Source organism: Acanthopagrus latus, chromosome 17, assembly GCF_904848185.1.
Source record: "Acanthopagrus latus isolate v.2019 chromosome 17, fAcaLat1.1, whole genome shotgun sequence".
In the NCBI taxonomy this organism is placed as follows: Eukaryota; Metazoa; Chordata; class Actinopteri; order Spariformes; family Sparidae; genus Acanthopagrus; species Acanthopagrus latus.
In genome coordinates, this window is record NC_051055.1 from 14,947,105 (window position 1) to 14,968,265 (window position 21,161).

General features: G+C 40.3%; 2 protein-coding genes across 7 annotated transcripts; both read left to right on the top strand.

The window, feature by feature from the left end:
• The first annotated feature begins 930 nt into the window (after nucleotides 1-930).
• LOC119005842 (trypsin-3-like) lies at nucleotides 931-3,465 on the top strand. Its single transcript, XM_037073862.1, has 5 exons — nucleotides 931-1,270; nucleotides 1,377-1,530; nucleotides 2,479-2,741; nucleotides 3,075-3,211; nucleotides 3,300-3,465. Exons 1-5 carry the CDS (start codon nucleotides 1,231-1,233, stop codon nucleotides 3,447-3,449), a joined length of 744 nt encoding a protein of 247 aa, XP_036929757.1. The 5' UTR covers nucleotides 931-1,230; the 3' UTR covers nucleotides 3,450-3,465.
• A 3,491-nt stretch (nucleotides 3,466-6,956) lies between these two features.
• has1 (hyaluronan synthase 1) lies at nucleotides 6,957-11,732 on the top strand. 6 transcript variants are annotated; one of them, XM_037073822.1, is made up of 6 exons: nucleotides 7,432-7,450; nucleotides 7,574-7,649; nucleotides 8,529-9,237; nucleotides 9,333-9,558; nucleotides 9,802-9,934; nucleotides 10,043-11,732. In XM_037073822.1, exons 3-6 carry the CDS (start codon nucleotides 8,542-8,544, stop codon nucleotides 10,716-10,718), a joined length of 1,731 nt encoding a protein of 576 aa, XP_036929717.1. In that variant the 5' UTR covers nucleotides 7,432-7,450; nucleotides 7,574-7,649; nucleotides 8,529-8,541; the 3' UTR covers nucleotides 10,719-11,732. The 6 variants fall into 6 exon arrangements, with proteins under 6 accessions (XP_036929719.1, XP_036929718.1, XP_036929717.1 ...); XM_037073824.1 differs by lacking the exons at nucleotides 7,432-7,450; nucleotides 7,574-7,649 and adding an exon at nucleotides 6,957-7,227; XM_037073823.1 differs by lacking the exon at nucleotides 7,574-7,649 and having other exon boundaries at nucleotides 7,380-7,450.
• Nucleotides 11,733-21,161: the final 9,429 nt, after the last annotated feature.

Genomic DNA, 21,161 nt, shown 5'->3' on the forward strand with positions numbered 1-21,161 from the left:
CACACACACTGCATTTTTTTCCAGGAAGCAGCTTCCAGATAAGCAGAACGCCTATCTTATGTGAGTAAGCACAACATTAAACTACTGCTTCTTAGGTAGGTCCAGTGTGGAAAGACAGAAGACTGATACCCAACTGAACACCCCTCGTCTCACCCTCCATACTGTGGCCACTAAACACAGACTACAAGCGGTGGTCCTTGTTGTTCTGGGTGTCTCTCTCGAAAACATGTCAGCGCATCATGTTGGCGGAAGACATCCTGCTCTTTCTGCAGATACAGACTCATTCTAAGTTTAAAAAATTCTTTGTTTCAGTTAAGGTGGGCTCACAGTGTGGTTTGTATAGGTCTATGTCAACATCTAAGACTATAACAATCTACGAAGGGAAACGCATCTAACTTCCTCGTTACGTCTCCCCTCTTCTCCTCTTCCCTTGCTGGACAGGTGTTTGGAACCAGTGTGTCATTAGTATGTGTGTTTGAAACGGGTTAAAAACACGATGAAAACATAATTCTGAATATCAAACTCAATTTACTACCCCCAAATCCAACACCCTAGACATTAAAGTTGTGTTTTGTTCTCTTGGCATTATGGATTTAAAAACCTAGCACACTTGCAATGGCACAATTTTGTTCTGGCCACCGGCATACCCAAGTCTTACTCAACCTCCACTTGGACCAATAGCACGTTGTGGCTAACTTGAAGGCAGTAAACACACAACTTCCAGTATGATTCTGATATGAATCTGTCTTAAGAGCACATTGTTCATAGTGACAGAGTTGTGTAAGAATGCACTGATATCTGATTCACAAAGAACCGTGAGCTTAAATGTAGAAATTACTCAAAAAATTCATGGAGATCACTCTCTCACTCTCTCTCTGTCTCTCACACACACACACACACACACACACACACACACACACACACACATACATAACCACAGAAAGAAATAAACACATGTAGTATGTGCTGACGGAAGGGGAATTCCAAATGTCAGTATTTGCAATTCAGATTGTTTCTTCATCCAAGCTGTTTTTTTCTCACTGACTTGAAATCTTGTTTTTCTGTCTGTTTCTGTATACTGTACATTAAACCTGGTGTTCTGGGGAAATGTAACACATGTTTAATGTTTGAGGTGTACCTAGAGGACCTTGAGCGATATGAGATAAGAGGGCTAAAGTACCTGACCCTAAGAGGGTGAGGACACATTCGGACGACCGCCTGACTGAAGTCATGAAGCTTTTCCTTCTTCTGGCCCTCTGTGGAGGGGCAGGTAAAGTACAGAAGTGATATTAACATGTCAGACTCTCATGTTAATATGATCCATGACAGATTCAGATACCCTGATACGATAATTTTCTCTGTTTTTGTCATTGCAGTTGCCCTGGAGGGAGATGACAAGATTGTTGGAGGGCACGAGTGTCCAAAGAATTCTGTGCCCTACCAAGTGTCTCTCTGGACCGGGTACAACTTCTGTGGTGGGACTCTTCTGTCTGAGGAGTGGGTGCTCTCTGCTGCACACTGCAAAACAAAGTAAGACAGTATTTATAGGGTTTGAAAGCTTTAAATCTTTGTTTTCTTTCATGGTGATTGTCCCTTAAAGGTGCAATGTGTAAGATATAGCCAGGATTTGAGTAAAAAAATTAATAAAATATTCGAGAAAAAAAGTTTTGCCATTGTCGAAGATATCTTTGTATTATTTTGCAGAAATATCTACTGAAGTTAACATGCTCACCAGTGAGCTTCAGCCTGTCCTGTCAGGTAATCACTTTGTACCTCTAGAGGTGACAGTTCGAGAGCGTAGCCCTTCATGGTTTCAGCTGGGAGGTGTGAGCGAGTGGTGAGTTTGCTGTTATACAAGCTCTTATAGATCAAAAGATATATATTATTAAGCAGAAAATACAACCACACACCTTCTGAATTCAAGTTGCTCTCAATTACTGTGGTAAGACTGGCTTAACTGCTCTATTAAAGATGTCACTGATAACATTTGTCAAGTAAATGTGTGAATTGGTCTCCCCCTACCATTGCATTCACGTTTAAACCTGGTAAACATTGTCAAACTATTAATTAGTCAATCAGAACAATGTTTTTTAATGAAAAGTGATTTTTATTCTGAACCTTTCTGCTCTGTGGATTTTTTTTCCAAATGCTATCACTATCACCTTTAACTCAATGTAAAACATTAAAGAGACAAAATAAAACTCACCCAAAATGTCTAAGTTTGTTCCATTTCAACACAAATACTCCACTCCCAGCTAATGAGGCTACTAGCAGCATGGCTAACTGAGCTAACCAGGCAGCTAGTAGTTACAGCCAAAGACAGCTGCAACAAAGAGAATGGTTTGCAGTAGTTAGTGGTTCTATGGTGAAAGGCACTCTATGTTTTGGAAACTGACTATTTACACATAGTACTGTTAAGCTAGTTTTGGGGTTGGTAGCAGCAAGAATGAACCCTAAATACGTGTTTAATTCTTCCAGGTCAGATGTTGAAGTTCGACTGGGAGAGCATGACCTCTGGGAACCCGACGGGACTGAGCAGCACATCATGTCTGCCAAGTTTATCCGCCACCCTGATTACGACTCCCGCACTCAGGACAGTGACATCATGCTGATCAAACTGAGTCAACCTGCCACTCTGAACAGCTTCGTGCGCTTTGCTACTCTACCGTCAAAGTGTGCCAGCGATGGGTCAATGTGTCAGATATCTGGATGGGGGAGTCTTCGGCCCAGTGATGAAGGCTGTGAGTTACATGCTGTCAGGTGCTTGATAACTAGAGAGACAATCTGACAGTGAGAGAATGCTCTTTTTATTGCCATTATTGCAGTGGTGGACTCAGGATGTTTGAGGGGCAGGGGTAGAAAAGATAAAAAAGGCACCAACTTTGTGTGGGCCATCAGCGTGTAGAAGGGACCCTAGAGGTTACTTTGTCATATTTTATCTGCCATAGGGGCATCCAAAAGGGCATTATCATAGCTTAAAAAAAGGAAAGCGACACCTAAAAAAGGATATGAACAGAAGGATTGCGAATTTCTTGTTAGAAATACACTGCATACTCTTTTCCTATCTTTTCCAGCGAGGTACCCTCATCAGCTGCAGTGCCTGGACGTCCCTCTCCTGAGTGATGACACATGCTTTAATGTGTATCCTTTCCAAATCACTGAAAACATGATCTGTGCTGGCTATCTGGAGGGGGGCAAGGACTCCTGTCAGGTACTACAGAGATCAGGGGTTATGTGTCTGCCTCTTGATGTATATAGGATAAAACAGTGAAGACAACCCTTCCTTTGTTTCTCTTCAGGGTGACTCCGGGGGTCCGATGATGTGTGACGGGGAACTCCAGGGAGTCGTGTCTTGGGGGCACGGCTGTGCTCTAAGAAACAAGCCCGGGGTGTACACAAAAGTTTGCAATTACATCTCCTGGATCAAGAACACCATGGCTTCTGGCTGAGCAGCAAAGATATTAAAGTCACCCATATGATGTGCTATATGCTGTGTGGTTTGTACGGGTCTATGTCAGCATGCATCTAAGAATATAACTCTCACCCAGACTTTACATTACAGTAAACTGACGGACAGGTGTTTCCAACCAGTGTGTCATTAGTATGTGCGTTGGAAAAGATACTTGTCCTCGCTACCATGATTCATAGCTTTATGGTAAGCGTGACTGTAAATCAAAAACGGAAAGTATCACAGAGCGTGTGACAGACGTAGCTGCCTCCCATGCTGTCACAGTATTCGGCCGTACCCGAGCTCCGACTCAGAACAACTTTGCAATGAAAGGGCAGACATGTTTCTGACTCGAGGATGCCTCAGCAGAGCGCAGTGCAGTTGTGGAACAGACCTGACATTTACAGTCGGCCGACAGTAAATCACCAGACGCAAAAAAAAAAAAAAGAAAAAATGCTGCTACACTGCTCTCTGTGGGTACAAACTATAAAACATGTTGCACACTCTGGCCATACTCCATAATCTCTGATTATGGAGCACCGCTTCATACAAATGTGGCACTTAGATGGTTGAGCATCTCGTTCTTAGCTGCAGTTCATCAAAACTTTATGAGATCACAATTGGACTTTAAGGCTGCTGGTGTTTTGAATGGAAATATAAATGTAGGTGGATGTTATGAAGCACCTGTAGGAGTTACTGACTCCCTGCCAGTGAAACCGCTCTGTAACCTCCGTTGTGGACGGGCACAAACTTGCAATCAAGCAGCATCAGGTGCACATATGAGAGTTCTGCATCACGAAATCCCCAAATGATTTAAGTGGATTTTGGTTTCCTGGGTGTGGCACTGAGCAGAGCAGTGAGTCACTAGGCATTTACTTGACCACTGAATAAAGACCTAACGAGGTTTCTAAGACTCATTCGCTGTGTACAATAAATAGCTCTCATCTCTGTGAAACGCGCTGGATGCTACAGTTTTTTTTTTTTTAAACATGGTTTTGGATCGGATGTTGATTCTGGCAATACAGATGTCCGTGTTTTTGAATCCTACGGAATTCCACAAACCATATTCACCAGCTACTTAGAGGTTATGGCAGCTTGGTAAAAGACTCCCTCTGCGTGTGAAGTGTCCTCTATGGTACACGTTCTTGATGTGGACGCAGACGAACGCAGATGATGCTTCGGCAATGATTAGCCAAGTACGTGTCAAAGAAGAAGCAAAACCAGCAGCATAGAGGCAAAGGGAAACATGCCAACTGAATAATCACTCAGTGATAAAGTTTGTGAAAAGTTTCAATCAAACACCCCGCACAGGCATGCAGAGAATATCTGATGGATTAAGAGAGCATTTTGGAGATGATTCATTAAAAGTGACTAAACATTATGTTTGACATTTAATTCATTTTCCATGTGTAGGGTTGCCGTTGAATTACTACACAGTAAAGGATAAACTTCTGAAAATTCTGTCTACTTCTGCCTGTCTACTTATCTACTCACTCTCGTGTCGAGGGAAAGTCAGGGGAACTGGAGCTTCATGGCAAAAAAGAGTTGCAGCATTCTCCTAAACAAATGAATTAGACGGGGGGGGATTTGGGATTTCTCTGCTTCCGTTTACTTGAGTTTATCAGGAGAACAGTGCAACCCTGTTTTGCTGTGAAGCTCGAGAAATGTCAGGCAGACTGCGAGACTTGCGTGAACTTGAGTTTGCACAAGCAGTGCAGTTCGTTTGAAGAGAAAGAGAAGCGAGAAGTGCACCATGATGGTCAAACCAAGTAGAGATAAATGCGAGCAAGTGCCTCAGCATCTGCTGTGGAGAGAGCAGGGCGAACCTTGGCTCTGCGAACCAACATTTGAAACGGTATCATCTCCAGCCCTTTGTTGTAAATCACACTAATAAAAACATGCAGCTCTCATGGAGAATCGCCACATGTAATAACACATCCAGTAAGTTGCGCCTGTTCCATGTCCCTACACATGTCGATTGGCACGGCCTCCGTACGTGACATCAGCTGCCTGGTGGCTTCTATTTGGGTCCTACATGAAGCGTGTTGACGGCCCAGGCCAGCTCCTGCGGCTAAGGGTGGGGACCCTCAGGAGCGGTCAACAGATTTTTCCCTGTAAAGAAACTCTCCAGGGATGTAATCATGGTTAAGTTAGAACAGTGGCAGTGGCTCAGTTAAAGCAGAAGAGGCGGCTTCAGTCCTCTGAAGTCAGAAATTAGCCGTGCAAAAAAAAAAGAAAAGACAAGACTTCCTTATACTGTGTGACTCCAGGCTTTGACTCCCCTCCTACTTCACAGCTGAAGAGACCTGCTGCCCCCCTCCTGCCTGCTGTACTCTCGCTTTGGCTTTATTGACACCTGCAGTTCACACAGGCGCCAGCAGAGGGCACCATCCAACGAGTGTACAAGCCTGGCTGCAGCCTCTGAACTCATCTTCTCTCTCAAGGTTATAATTGAACACCTCCACATTCTGTTCAATGGACCCACAGCTTCTGATAAAACGGGACAACTTCACTGACTTACTACTCTGCAGTTATTCAATGTTTCTGCAAAGACAGCTGTACATGTCTGATAAGTACAATATGATAATAATAATAGTGATAGCGATGACAGATAAAAGTACACATCAAATTACTATAAATCAATATACTATACTATATAATAAATGTAGCGAACGCTGAAACATAAACATTTTTTGTGTGTATTTATTTATTTTACATTTAATATTTATTTCATATTTTTTGGGAAATATTTGTATTTGAGAATATTTTGATTATTTTCTGCATACTTGATATATACTGGAAAATTGTAAAATTAACGTCACTTGACCACGTCATCAGTTAGGTCATCACATGGTCTCGTGCATTTGGTCAGTAAGTTTCTTTTTTGGACAAAGACAGCGTGTGCATGAGCAAGCGGCACATGAAAAGACAAAGGACTGAAATAGTGGAGAAATGGACATTTAGCAACTCCTAACCTTCTGGTTGGAGGGGCACACGGTATGGACATTTGATTTAAATAATTTGTATGTGTGTAAGATATGTTTTTGCTTTAATATTTCTGTAATAAGTTTGAACTAAGTGATTCATGAAACATGACGGTTTCACTGATGTATATTTGCCACCGTGTATTCTATTGCAGTGTTCACGGTGGTCTTGGGCGTTTTAAGACAAATATGCTGTAATAAACGTTTGAACCATCAGTCGGAGCGTTGCGCATTCATCCACCAGTAAAGAAAAGTTGGGAGCAGCTACAATAAAAATAAAATTGCGTTATCAAAATATGGTTCGGTGTGTGTTATTGTGGAAATGGATTTATTTTGGTTTTAAGAGGGCAACATGAAGCAAAGTAGACAAAGGAGAAAACGAGGAGTTTTCCGGGAGGGTCCCAACAGAAGTGAGGAATGGTAGAAATGTAGGCTAAACAAGGAGACCAAGTATGAAACACGGCCGCAGCAATGTTCTCTGGAAGCCTCAGGAGCCTCTCTTTCAGTCTTGTGGGGTGTCTCAGGCTTTCAGGATCTCTATGGCAAAGGAGAATACAAAGCAGCCGTGCGCAGCCCACGCACTGAAGACCACCGCCTTGCTCCTGACGCACGGCTGAGTCAGCGGGGACGCGCGTAATTGACAATTCCCAAGACATAAAAAGCGCGCACGTGGCTCCATCCCGGCCTCAACCTGCGAGCTTATAAAGGAGTGGAACTTAAGCGCCGAGTCTCCAGACACGAGTAAACACCGAGTGGATGTCTCGCAGATTTAAAGCAGGGGGAACTTGACATCAGGTATGATTGAAATCGATACCTCTGTTGTGTGTTCAGCGGCTGTAATTAACTTCTGCTTTGCTAATTATTTAACACATAGATACAGTATAGTGAGTTTTAAATATATACAAAAAACAAAAAACACAGGCAGCCGTTTAAATAAAAACAAAATTATGTCTGTGGATTCATTAGAGACTATTGGAATTTAAAAAATGCTTCAGTGAAAACAGATCACATTTCTGCGGTAAGATGGCTGGTGCTTCTACACATTTAGGCTTTGAATATTTATGCTTTAACAGTAAATCTAGTCAGTTGATAAGGAAAGGTGTGACCTTGTGTGTTATTGCCTCTCAAATCTGGTCAGCAGGTATTGGGCTTGTTTCCAAGTGGGATGGTTGATTATGCCATCTTGTAGCTAACCTGCAGTATTTTAAAATTACACAGTGAGTACAGTTTTTTTTCTTTTTTAGGTTTAGAGGTTTTTTTTTAAATAAATATTCTTAAATATATTAATTATAGGATGAAATTGAATATACATTTTTAAAAAGTAGAAACTGAATTACAAATTGTGTCTTTTGGACTCAAATTTACTCAAGTACTTTGAGGTACCTGCACTTTACGTTAGTGTTTCCAATTTCTGTGTCTTCATACTTCCACTTCACTACATTTTTGGTGCAAATTTGAATCTATGTTTAATTAATAGTGACTAAGTACTTTACAGATAACTTCCGGCATCAGAGCCAAAGTACTGCAGTTTTAAATTAGTAAAAGATACAAAAAAGATTCTGATTGATAATCGGAAACTTGCTGAATAGAGGAGCTAAAAATCCAGCAGGCGAGTAAACATTTACATGTATATGAATATACGTATAATTAACTTTTACTTGTACTTTTGATATCTAAGTACATTTAGTGTGAGATACTTAACTCAAATATTATTCATATAGGCGACTTTCACCTATACCATAGTTTTAATTTAACACTTTCTAACAGCTTTTATGACCCTTTGGGTCCTTTATACAACACTGCTGTAGCCTGCGGATTATTACCGTTACATGTATTTGTACACAGGAATCTCACTTGTTCTTGTGCAGAGCTGGTACACAGGATTTTAATTGAAAACACTGGAGCTGGGAGCTTTCTGTATGTCGGGTAGCCATACTATTTTCCAGCTTGTTAACATGTCTTACAACAGTCCACATAAAACAACTAATTTACGCCCTTTTTTTTCCAAACTGCTGTGAGTGTCTGTGTACTAATCCAGTAGGAATCCATCCTTTACCACCCATGCTAACATGCGGCGTCTCCTCTGTGTCTGTTAGGTAAAGAAACACGATGGAGCTGAAACCTATATTGAAGAAGCTGGGCTCGATACTCCGAGCCATCTTCACCTTCCTCTTTGCTCTGCTGGTCTTGGGTGTGATGGTGTGGGCCTACGTGGAGGGTTTCCAACTGGTCACCTCCATGTACGGAATCATCTCCTTTGGCTTTTATGGACTCCTCCTGTCATTGCACGTGTTGATCCAGAGCCTATTCGCCTTCATTGAGCACCGGCGAATGAAAGCCCGCACAGATTCGTGCACCTTCACCAAAACCATTGGCTTCACTATATCTGCCTTCCAGGAGGACCCCGTCTATCTCCGAGAGTGTCTCAACTCCATTAGGGCCCTCAAGTATCCGCCTGAGCTGCTGCGCATCATCATGGTGATAGACGGGAACAAAGACGATGACCGATACATGATGCAGATGTTCAAGGAGATTTTTGCTGACCAGGACCCTGGCTGTTTTGTGTGGAGCAACAACTACCATTCATGGGACCCCACCAAGGCCCAGCAGGATGTGGAGACAGGAATAGAGATGGGCCCGGGAGGGGATGCTGATTATATTATAGGAGAGGATCCAGAGAGAAAAGAGGTAGAGCGCCTGATCCAGAACAACAAGTGCGTGTGCATCATGCAGCAGTGGGGCGGCAAGCGGGAAGTGATGTACACAGCATTTAAAGCTCTCGGGGATTCCGTTGACTACATACAGGTATGTGTTTTTGTCATTGAAGTTTTTCTTGTGACAGGAAAATGACAGTGTTGCACATTTTTCTTATGACACGACTCGCTTTCTCCTTCCCCCAGGTGTGTGACTCAGACACCAAGCTGGACTCTCTGGCCACCGTGGAGCTGGTCAAAGTGTTGGAGAGCGACCCCAAGTACGGCGCTGTGGGAGGAGATGTGATGATCCTCAACCTGAAAGAGTCTTACATCAGCTTTATGAGCAGTCTGAGGTACTGGATGGCTTTCAACATCGAGAGGGCCTGCCAGTCCTTCTTCAACTGTGTGTCCTGCATCAGTGGACCTCTGGGTAAGGAAATTAAGTTTTTCATTCGGGACAAAGTGATAAGGTTACAGTCAAGCATTAGAAGTTATGGCTTTATTGTTGCAATAAGCACTTCTTGAGAAGGGTAGTTCAGTGCTGAGGTCATTAAATGCAAACCCTTGGACGTTACAACCTCCAAATAAGACTCAACAATTAACTACATTTGATATTGCACCTTGTCATTAATATTTCTTTTGTGTTTGTGGTTTCCTGAATTGCTCCGTGAAGGTCTGTACAGAAACGATCTTCTCCAGCAGTTTCTCGAGTCCTGGTACAACCAGACGTTCTTGGGATCTCACTGCACATTTGGCGACGACAGACATCTGACCAACCGAATGCTGAGCATGGGCTATGCTACAAAGTAAGAGGCAGAACAAAATTGTGCGCAGATATGACAAAAGACAATTATCTGTAATGTCGTTATCCATGCTGATTGTTTCATAGATTGTATTTTTGCCGTTTCCCCCAGATACACAGCCCGCTCCAAATGCTACACGGAGACACCTGGTCAGTTTCTGCGCTGGCTCAACCAGCAGACTCGCTGGACAAAGTCTTACTTCCGCGAGTGGCTCTACAACGCGATGTGGTGGCACAAGCACCACCTCTGGATGACCTACGAGTCCATCGTCTCAGGAATCTTCCCCTTCTTCGTCACTGCCACCATCATCCAGCTGTTTTGGACAGGCTCTCTGTGGGACCTCCTCTGGATCCTGTGCTGCATCCAGCTGATCGGGCTGGTGAAAGCAGCTTACGCCTGCATCCTGCGCAGAGACATGGTGATGGTGTTCATGTCCCTGTACTCGGCTCTGTACATGACCAGCCTGCTGCCTGCAAAGTACTTTGCCATACTCACCATGAACAAAAGCAGCTGGGGGACATCAGGCAGACGTAAGATTGTAGGGAACTACATGCCCCTACTCCCTCTGTCAGTGTGGGCGGCCATTTTGTTAGGAGGGTTAGGCTACACAATCTACAAGGAGAGTCAGATGGACTGGACAACTGAAGCCAAGATTATGGAGACAGAGTTTCTTGTTTTTGGCTGTGTGGCTTACATATTTTACTGGCTGCTTATGATGTTACTCTACTGGGCCTGGTTCCGCAAGATATGTAGGAGACGCGCACATAGTTACAAACTGAGCGTATAGAACTAGTTAAGGAGGATAATTTATTAAAATTTAACCAACTACATTATTTATTATGTAGTCTATTTCATTTATTTATTTTACTCTCACTATAAAAAGCCAAAGGACATGAGCTTCTCATGCAGCTACTTGACCAACCAAACGGCCAGAATAAATGTTAACCAACATCTTATTCTCAACTGGGCTGGCTAAACTGTAAACAACTAAATCATATGTTTGCAGTATAAATAAGTGGGAAAATGTACTTATTACCAGAGAATTTGGAAAAAGTAGAAAATATCACTAATATATATGTGGACAAATGATTGATTCATATGGAGATGTTGCTACACATTTATATGAAACTGTACTGAGGGCCTGTGGGCCCACGCACTTCTCAGGTGTCAGACAATGGTGGCAGGGATGGCCTTCCATCAGATATTTATTTATGATATCTAAAGATGGGAAAAGTGATATTTAGATTTTGTATTTAAGGGTGTGGGCAATGGATCTTGGGTTGTGTGTACATAGATTACTTTAACAACACAAAGATTTACAGTTTCTGATGCTCTACCATTTAAGTGGCCATTGCTTTACCACTGTGGTTGTTATTGCACTGGATTCTGGACTGTAGCATGACAGACCTACTTGAAAAGGGTAGTTAGAGTATTGTACAGTGGAAAAGATGTACAAGCAGAAAAAAGTAAACTGTACCTCTGTGAGAAAACTGGAAACTAAACAATGATAATGACGCTGTGGCTGAGGACCAAAACATGTGGTCACTCACTGACACCATGGGGACTGATGTGTTGCTGTATACCTACTCTGATGATGGGTGTGTTGTGTACGACACACTTTGTTGAATTTGTTATTACATAGGAAAATGGACAAAAAATATTGCACATTTTAATATTTTGTTTCTGAACAAAAAAGACTTTTTGTAATGAATGTGTATTGTCTGAAAATGTGAAAAAAAAACTTAAGGTTTTAAATGTTGTGTACAAACATTTGAAAATAAAATATTTTTTCTAACATGTACAGTTATGTGAGTCTTTGAATCAAAATCACGTCATTTACAGAGAACGCTGGCTTGGTAAATCAATGCTATCATAGTCAGTTATATGATACAATAAAAAAGCAACACACCCAATGCTGCATTCATGCTACACAGCAGCATCCTAAACATCAACCCTTCTGCTATGTTAGCATAAGCATAGCTGCTAAAACCAGTGGCAGACTGAATTGTTGAGATATGAAAATAAGCTCTAAACACAGAGACAGACCTTATATTATCATATACCTGTAGCATTGAAGTGTGTGGTCCACTTACAAACTCCCAGAATGGCTGAAACAGGAGGCATAGATATGGCTGATTCATATAGCATGCAGAATACTGTACTGCCCTCACTTTAGCATTAACTAGCTGGTGTTACATTGGTGTTAGCGTAAATAGTGCTAGAGTTAGCTAGTGAGCGTTAGCAATGTTAGTGTGGGCAACAAACTTGCAGCCACTTGACGGGGTGGCAAGGTCAAACAACAGTGGTGTTGTGGCATGAACGCAAGAGACATACTCACATTTTCCTCTGACATCATATTCAGGGTGGGAAGCTCAAATGAAGTACTGTGTTCCAGGGTTCAAGTCATATTAATGTAGGCAGTCTGACAAATTGTTATCATTTCACTGCTTCCTGATTGATTAGCAAAGACAATGGAAAGTTTAATCTGGAGGGACACTGGACCATGTCTCAAGAAAAAAACAAGTCTGATGACCTACTAGCTTCCATTAGACAACAGCATAGGTGTTGTGCTGCTGGAGAGTTCCATAACGCTGCTCTGCCACGTTTTTTTCTCCAAAGTGAGGAAATAAAATGTGTAAAACATGTCTTAGGTATGCTCTGGTACTTGAACAAATATCACTACGCCCCATGACAACTTCTAACATTAGCATTCAGCCACATTATTTCTAACATTACTGTTTGATATGATATAATTTGGAAAGGCATAAATTACTTCTGAAATATCAACGCACATCTATAAGACATTTGTCTAAACCTGGAAATTAAACACACAGGATATAATCAAATGGTAATGTTAGCAAAAAATCTGTCGAAGACTATTGTTAAACAGTTCTAAAATATGATGTTTTACCTTGAAATATGGTAAAACGTGCCTCCAGATTTTCACTTTCCATAATCATTTCAGTCGATGACCAATTAGGAAGCTGTAAAATAGCAACAGTTTGTTAGATAACCAACATTTATACCACTTGCAAAAAGGAGCACAGGAGCGTATCATTATCGTAGCATTCAAGTTTCGCGCACTGACCGTGATGTTGGAAGAAAATGGCTGTGGTTTAAATAAGGTCAATGGAAAGGAGGGGATGAAACGCCACATTAAGTGGCCACATGTAATCAATAACACAGTTGACAATATGGCTCAACCAAATAATTTCATCAAGTCCAAGACAGATTTCCCTATATAGTATGTAGTACCTATAATAAAGTATATCATATCTTATTGTATTATATTGTATCGTATCGTGTATCTCATATAGCTATATCAAGTATTGGAAGGTATAGGACCTCACAACCATGACTAATATAAAACTAAGGAAAATGCTTACCATGCACAGACAGTGTATCCACTACAGAGCTGACACTTTGTCATCAGAGGTTGAGACAGAATCTCCCTTGTTAATATATTATGAGAATTAATAGAGACATTTTCTTTGAAGAGATAAAAAACAATTATCCTTGGTTTTTCCTTCTCCCGATACTCAGAAAGTGCCTTCTCTATGTCGGCGAAAAATCAATAGCTGCAAAATACATTGACTTATTGAAAAAAACTCCACCTAAATGTTTGTAATCGTTTAAGAGTGTGCATCTTTAAAATGTTTTTCTTATGTTGTGATCATCTGTTCAGTTTTCCTTTGTAATTGTAGCTTTGTAGCTTTGGCGGTGACATAACTTGAACATTTGTGTCGATAAAGCGTATTGAAATTTGAATGCCCATGTCTGTCATAATCTTGACAAGACTGATAAGAAACATTTTAAAATGCCTGAAGTCAGGGTTCAGGCTACAGTGACAAGTACAAAGTACATTCAGGCTGGTAAAGGTGAGCACAGGTCTGTCAGACCTGAGAATTCATGATAACCATGTTACTGCCCTGCTGTGGAAAGGTGGTTGGCAACAGGGTCACTGATGTAGTCAAAACATAATAATATGGCAGAAGTGAATATCAATGATTAAGATGATCTCAGCTGCATTTCCTTATTGAAAGTGTGTGACTGTGACACTCATACAAGAAGTGGTTATATTTGGGTTAACCTGTCATTTAATGTGAATTTTTAAATAATATACAGGTTACAATGCAGTATACGTATAGATACAATGTATATCATGTAAATGTAGTTCAGTGCCACACTGATTGCATAAGGAGCATCTATGGTCAAGTCACAGTTATACGAGCTAGGTGGGACGGCAGCTTTTTAATCACCTCTGAGAAAATGACAGGACATTTTGAGGAACTCTGACCTTTGTTATAAACATTTTTACATAAGGTGTAGGGTGGAGAAAATGCTGCTCAAAGCTGTTTTAAAAAGCAATTAAAGTGCTTAGGGAGTGACACCCTGTTTATAATTCTAACAAAAGATTGTGGAGCTGTCAATCAGTTGTGAGAGAAGGAGCAGCTCTGCCGCAATCCCACTGACAACCATTAGTAGGAAACGAGGCTAAATATGATGTAAAGGCAAACACTTATGTTCAGTGGAAGAACAGCGTCATAAATAAGGTGTTCCTGGTTGCACAAACTCCAGCATGGCTCTTGATGGTAGAGATCAATCAGATAAAGAGATTCTTTTTCAAATGTCAAGTGCGCGTTTGACAGTCATCTTTATATTTCTGGGCTGAGGATAATGGATCTGTGCATTCTGATGTCAGGCGTGAACGTGGTGTTATTTGCTAACACTCACAGTTATACGGGTTGCAACTCAAAATAAGGATTACATAAACACTGAGAGGAAATGTACCTGAATGGTCGATGATATAATATTACACAGTGATAAAGTCCAGTCTCACTCTCAGAAGGAGGTTGAACTTGTGTTTTTCACGACTCTTTAGTACACAAAAATGCTGCTTTAGTAAAGAAGTACAGACTTACAACTAATCGATTCACATAAAAAGGGAAAGAAATAATATACAGTTGAGAAAAAAAGTTAATTCAAATAAAAATGAAGTGAATAAAGAAAAGAAGGAAGGAAATGAGAATGAACGTAGAGTAACATCAGCATAAATATATAAAAATAGACAGAGATTACACAAATGTTTAACAGCTGGTTCTTCAGCTGTTTTTTAATGATGGTCCACATATCTTAAGTCTTGAGGCAGAGCCAGAATTAAGAACCTTTGTTCTGGCAGCGTTGCACCTCTAGAAATACTGCTAACCAGTTTTAGATTGGATGACATAAACCAAACGTCGAATTCCACATCACCACAGTTGGGCAGTCGGGCAGCCAAGGTTAGTGTATTTTTGTAAGATAGCCAGGATGTTAGCATCAGACCTGTTTCCCTCTGCAAAAAGCCTATATGGGATTTTGGATTATTGCAGAAAATAAGATCTGTGGCAAATACAAGTTTGTGATACTTGAAAATCTTGTTTGTTAAGATAATCTTCACAGATGAACGCTGTTTTTATGATTTTTGAAGCATGAATGAAACAGTCAGAACTAAAAAGCTAATGCAAAGCAATAAACGAACCAGCCTACACTTGCACGACTTCACGGCATCAATCAACACTAAGAATCTTACAACACTACACAGTTTTCTATGTTGATCAGTCTACAAGTTGTAAAGTTAGAAGCAGAATAGGATGCAACCAAAATTCTCTTTCTAAAGACGGACTTGTGAGTCAATGAGTACCCCGTATTCGGCATGATGACATTTAATATCCTGATAACTTTTGTATTCTCCTCTAGTTGCTTGTTAGCAACCACCTTTTCAAAGACAGATAAACGCTTTATATAGTCAAACATGGGGTATTAACTGACAGATATTATGTTGTAGAACAAAAAACTGAAAATCTCTTAAACTTGTATATGCAGACCTTGTTTCAGGTATATAACCATAAACCTATTAACCCCCCCAAAAAACTGTATTCTGACTTTACAACTTTTCATAGAAAATGTGTATAGTAGTTGTTTAGTAAGCCGCTTGGAAGTGACATGTAAGTCATGTGTCAGAAATGTAGTCTGTTTATAGCCTAACACTAGTTTTTCATTTACACTTCATTTACAAATCGTGGTGTGTATCTATGAAGATCATCTCGCTGAACAAAATGTACGCATCATAAACATGTGTTTGGCACAGAGCTTATTTTAGGCAGAAAAACCCAATGGAAACATCCCACAAGCTTTTTGTTAGGGAACCAGGGCGATGCTAACTTCCGGGTACAAAAACACGTCATCCCCACAGCTCTCTATTTGTGTGAAATTAAAGGTAATATGTGTTTTCTGAGATCACACTGACCTTGACCTTTAACTACCAAACTCTTTTTAGTTCATCCTTGAGTCCAAATGGACCCCTCTGACTAATCTGAAGAAATTCCCTCAAGGTGAAATTTTGCGTTTGAAAGAGACGAATGACTGGAGGAATAAAGATCTGGATATTTCTTCCACCACTGCAAGTCATTCTCCTGCATCAGTCCTGTATCTTCTCATTAATGTTAACTGAGGCTCCAAGAAGAGCTGTGTCTTTTCAGTGCGACACATGGAAGTCAGGTTAAAGCTTTAGCCATCTTATCTGCTCGTCCTTTAAAATATGATAAACTCTAACCTCCACTTCCACTCCGCTGCAGTTGCGTAATAAGTGTAGACGTTGACTAGATGACCACAAGACCATGGGCATCATCAGGAAACACTGCGATTTGGCAGACTAGCATATTTTCTCACATGAGTAAAAGTGTCTGATTTCCTCAAGAGCTTCTCCGACGTTACTCATCAGATTTTGTGGTAATACCCCGTCTTTGGTCTCCAAGACAACATACCATGGATGCTCTATCACAGCTGTAATCAGTGGATCTCAAAGCTCCGATGTGATTTACGACAAAAAACATTTTCTCAGTAAGAGAGCCGTAACGAGTCAGGGAAAAGAGAAAAAAAAAAACCTGAGAGCAAATCAAGAGTTTGTGGAAGCCAAACATCACCTCCCCTCTGGTCTGTTTTCAATTAGCCAGTCCTCCCCCACCCTGTCTGGCCCTCCCTCACTGACATCAGGAAGGAGGAACGGTTTCAGCTGGTGCACACGTTGGGGTGCACGTTTGATCTGTTAAAAATGGGAAGTACCAACCACAAAGTGTTGTGTCACCCTCAGAACTCAACTCTTTTTCAGTGTCAACCCCTCTGAGCAGTGTGTCATCTCAGACAGAAAATTCATTTACGTAAAACTGCGGAACACGGGATCCGACCATGGTGTTTATGATTAAGTTTATGACTTAACGCGTCATGATTAATACCAGATGATAGGCACAAGGTTGTCAACAATGTGGTAGATGAGAGGAAATGAGCACTGTCAGGGTTGTGACAATGCTTTCAATATATCATTATAGTAATTACATGTTTTTACTCTACAGCAAAACAACATGTTACAAGCTTGTTTTTTTTTTTGTTGATGAATGGCTTGTCGTTGCCCCCCCAATTCAATATTTTACACTTTAGATTAAAGGTCTACAATTCATCAGTTTCCTTTTACTCCTTTCTGCAAAAAGAGAGAGAAAAAAATACTCAGAATGTGGCAGAGATGAGACAATATACAGAACACTTCAGTAAGATCAGTAAGTTATTTCTGGCACACAGTATTTGGACAAACGAGGTTGAGGGTGTTCCCCCAGTCTGCAGAGACGGCTTTCATCCGATGACCTCAGGGTCAGCGGCGGCGTGCACACTCATACTGGTGGAGCAGCCGTCATTTACTGGAACTTGCGCTTCAACACAGAGTTTGAAGCTGCATTCCAGGGGACACCAATCAGAGGCCACAACTTTGCCCAAAGTTTGTCTGAAGCAATCAGTGACAAAAATGTCATATTGTTTTTGGGCTGTAATTCCCACTTCGGTTTGTCAGAGTCATTTTTTTATGCTGCAATGTCACGACAATGATTTCCCGAAAATTGTCCAAATTGTTTCCGGTGCCTGAATATTTAATGAGATGTAGATGAGGGAAGACATTTTCAAGTTTGCCCCCTTTGGGATGAAACATTATTACTAGGAACGAACAGATTCATTGTCTACACATCAGTACGGGCTGATATTTGTCTTTCACCACCGACAGTGACTCATGTTCATCCTTCTGTGTGACACTAATATTGCGCACATTTGTGAGCATGTGACATCCTTACCATCAGTTTTTAAGGCCTTGTTAGCAATGAAATTCTTATCATTGAGTAGGTGGTTAGGTTTTGGATTAAAACAAATAATAATAATATTATTTTTTTTAAATAATATTATCTCACATACATCAATGCTAAAAAGCACAGTTCTCATATTGCCTGGTGCTGCAGCGCTGTATTCCCACTCCATGTAAAACTCTCTGTTTTAGCTCCTGTTTGTAATGAAGAGCTGAATAGCTTTAAAAAAGTTCAGTTAACTTTTTTAAAGCTTTTATTTATTTATTTTTTAAAGCAAGAATAAAAAACAACTACAAAAAACAAAACATTGGTAGTGGCCTAGAATTTCCTGAACACTGCATCCCTAATTATTATCTGGAGCTCTGACACAGTCTAACAAACAAACAAACAAACAAACAGACAAAAAAAGAAAGACAGATTGAGGTCAATAGGTTGCTGAAAATGCTGTGAACCTAATTGAGCTCTGAGGTGTATTTATTATTATGAGGAAAAAAATAGGTGAAAGCGTTTCTTACCGATCCTGTATTCATAAATAAAATATTTGAGCCAAACTTAACTTGTGTTTGAGCTTGTGACATACTTGTGACATATTGCACAAGTTTGCCAAAGGTCAATTTGAGTGAAAATAAACTGTTGTGGTTAATTTGCATCACACCAAGAGAATATCTTATTCGCAATGTTCAAAGGTGTTTTCAGGTAGGCGATGATGGATTCCTGGGGACTGTGATGGGTGTACAGTATTGTCATGAAAGCCTCCAACAGTTTAACGTCACAGGCTAAGAAAAAGCATGACAACTTATACACACACACACAAATGTGAAAGAAAGGAGAGATTTATGGCTCTGTCAATATGAGATCTGCTGAAGGAGCATTGTTGATGTGTAACATTTATGATGCTTTCCACTATAGGGGCACTCCTCTCTGTTAGCTATTTCCTCTTTAGATAGGGGAGGGAGAGTGAGTTGGTGTCCATAACAGAGAAAACTTGTGAAGGACTCTGGCACACAGCTCAGGGTCACAGAAAACCAGTAAAATTACTCAGAAACTGAAAACTGAAAAAATCCGTACAGTTTAGATATCCTGCTGTAAGGCTTTTTACAATGCATCACTGGTTGCCTCAGCAACTCAGCAACCCACTGGAAAACATACAAGTAATCTGCCCAATAAATGACAAGTTGAGTGTTGAGTCATGTCTGACTATTTTTAGATGCTCCACAAGTGCTTTATAAGACGCGCAGATCCCAGTGAGTCCTCACATTGTGTTTCCCCCACCACCAAGACATCAGTCATTTCAGGAGAAGTAAAGTCAGCTGAACCGTGAAGGTATTCTATTTATTTAGACAAACAGATTCAAACAATGTTAAAATGTCACACTGCATTTTAGGGGCGTAACGATTCATCTACTACATCGATGAATGGATTTATATTCCTACAATCCAACTACATCAATGGATTTATATTCCTACAATCCAACTACATCAATCTGTGCTCGGCAAGTTGGCCTTCCAGATGACATATATCGATTAAAAATCATTTGAAATGGTAAAGAATCGATTGTATCGATACTAGGAAATTGCACATTGGATTTAAGCATGGCAAACTTCATGGATGTGTTTTTTTTTGTTTTTTTTTTAGCACTTTCAACGATAAAGACACATTAAACGTTACTCGATTCAGTCTGCCTGTCTGTGACGTCATCGACACGTGCCAGCAGCAGCGCAAGGTAACGTCAGCAGGAGTAGCAGGTACACCCACTGTTAATTCAACCTGAAGAAATGGTGGTTGCACTTACTGTACTCTTTTTATATTGAAAATGAGAGCGGAAAAGGTTAACCTCCTGGTTGCACTTCATTCAAATAAAAAGTTAATACATTTGCCATTAATTGTTGTTTACTTGTTTATATCCATAATTAATTTAAACCCAATTCCCAAGAAACAACAGGGATCTAGGAAACTTCACCTGCACTGTCAAGTATCCAGGTATTTATTTCACAGTCACACTGGTGGAATTTTTGGCTAAAAAATTACTGAATTGATTTCAAGTCACTGAATCATATCGTATCATATCGTATCATTCTAAATGAACCAAGATTGTCCTTGAATCGTATCGGCAACCACGAATAGTGATATGAATTGAATGGTCACACCCCTACTGCATTTAATTCAATAGTCTAGGAAAGTTCTCAATAATTCCTTTATTGAGTACTAGAAAGGACTCAAAGTCAAGACTTCAGTCAGATGTAAAAGAAGAACTCTAGATAGAACTGTTTTCGGTCAGATGTTTAAAACTTTCATTAAAATAGTCAGAGAGTAGATTAGATTACATAGCAAGTGTTGATAAAATAAGAAAAGAAAAGATAAGATAAGATGTTCCTTTATTGATATGGGTATTGGGAGGGCATCAAGAATAGAGACAGTTGTAAGGAGATATTGGAATGAATAACTTAACATTTTGAATAAAAACATAATAGATAACTGTTAAAGATAAACATACCATATACATTAAGTTTCCTTGTGTGTACATGACGTGTGCAATATATAATAAATGTGCCGTGCAAAATGTGTAGAGTGCATAGATTATAATACTAACCCATAAAAAAAGAGTAATTAAAGAAAACACAAACAATGAACATCCAGATTTTGGCTTAAGGTGTTACCAGTAATGTCTTTTATTTTCTCCATCTATGTTGTGGAATATACACACACACACACACACACACACACACACACACACACACACACACACACACACTGACAAGGTGTTGGCTTGATAATCAGTACTGCTGTACAGGTCAACTAATTGGGTGATGTAATGTTTATCGACTATTACCCCCATTAGCTCGTCCTCCAGATATACGTATGCCGAGATAATTGTGCGAAAGGTGACGTGGGACATGAGTTGAAAAAGAAACTGTGTTATCTGATGTATATTTTTAGGTATATGTGCATGTTTTATGTTGTGTTACTTTGTTTTGAAAATGATGGCATTGCAGACTTATGGTAGAAGCTGTAAACAAGGAGCACACAAGTAATATTTTGGTTCAGCATGTGCAGCTGCCAGCGATGACACT

What these genes read in the sequence shown, in the direction of transcription:
- LOC119005842 (XM_037073862.1), top strand. Translation starts at nt 1,231, where the DNA reads ATGAAGCTTTTCCTTCTTCTGGCCCTCTGTGGAGGGGCAG. An exon ending in GGCCCTCTGTGGAGGGGCAG is followed by an intron (nt 1,271 to 1,376) that starts GTAAAGTACAGA and finishes TTGTCATTGCAG; the next exon opens with TTGCCCTGGAGGGAGATGAC. An exon ending in TCGGCCCAGTGATGAAGGCT is followed by an intron (nt 2,742 to 3,074) that starts GTGAGTTACATG and finishes TATCTTTTCCAG; the next exon opens with CGAGGTACCCTCATCAGCTG.
- has1 (XM_037073824.1), top strand. Translation starts at nt 8,542, where the DNA reads ATGGAGCTGAAACCTATATTGAAGAAGCTGGGCTCGATACTCCGAGCC. An exon ending in ATTCCGTTGACTACATACAG is followed by an intron (nt 9,238 to 9,332) that starts GTATGTGTTTTT and finishes TCCTTCCCCCAG; the next exon opens with GTGTGTGACTCAGACACCAA. An exon ending in AGCATGGGCTATGCTACAAA is followed by an intron (nt 9,935 to 10,042) that starts GTAAGAGGCAGA and finishes CGTTTCCCCCAG; the next exon opens with ATACACAGCCCGCTCCAAAT.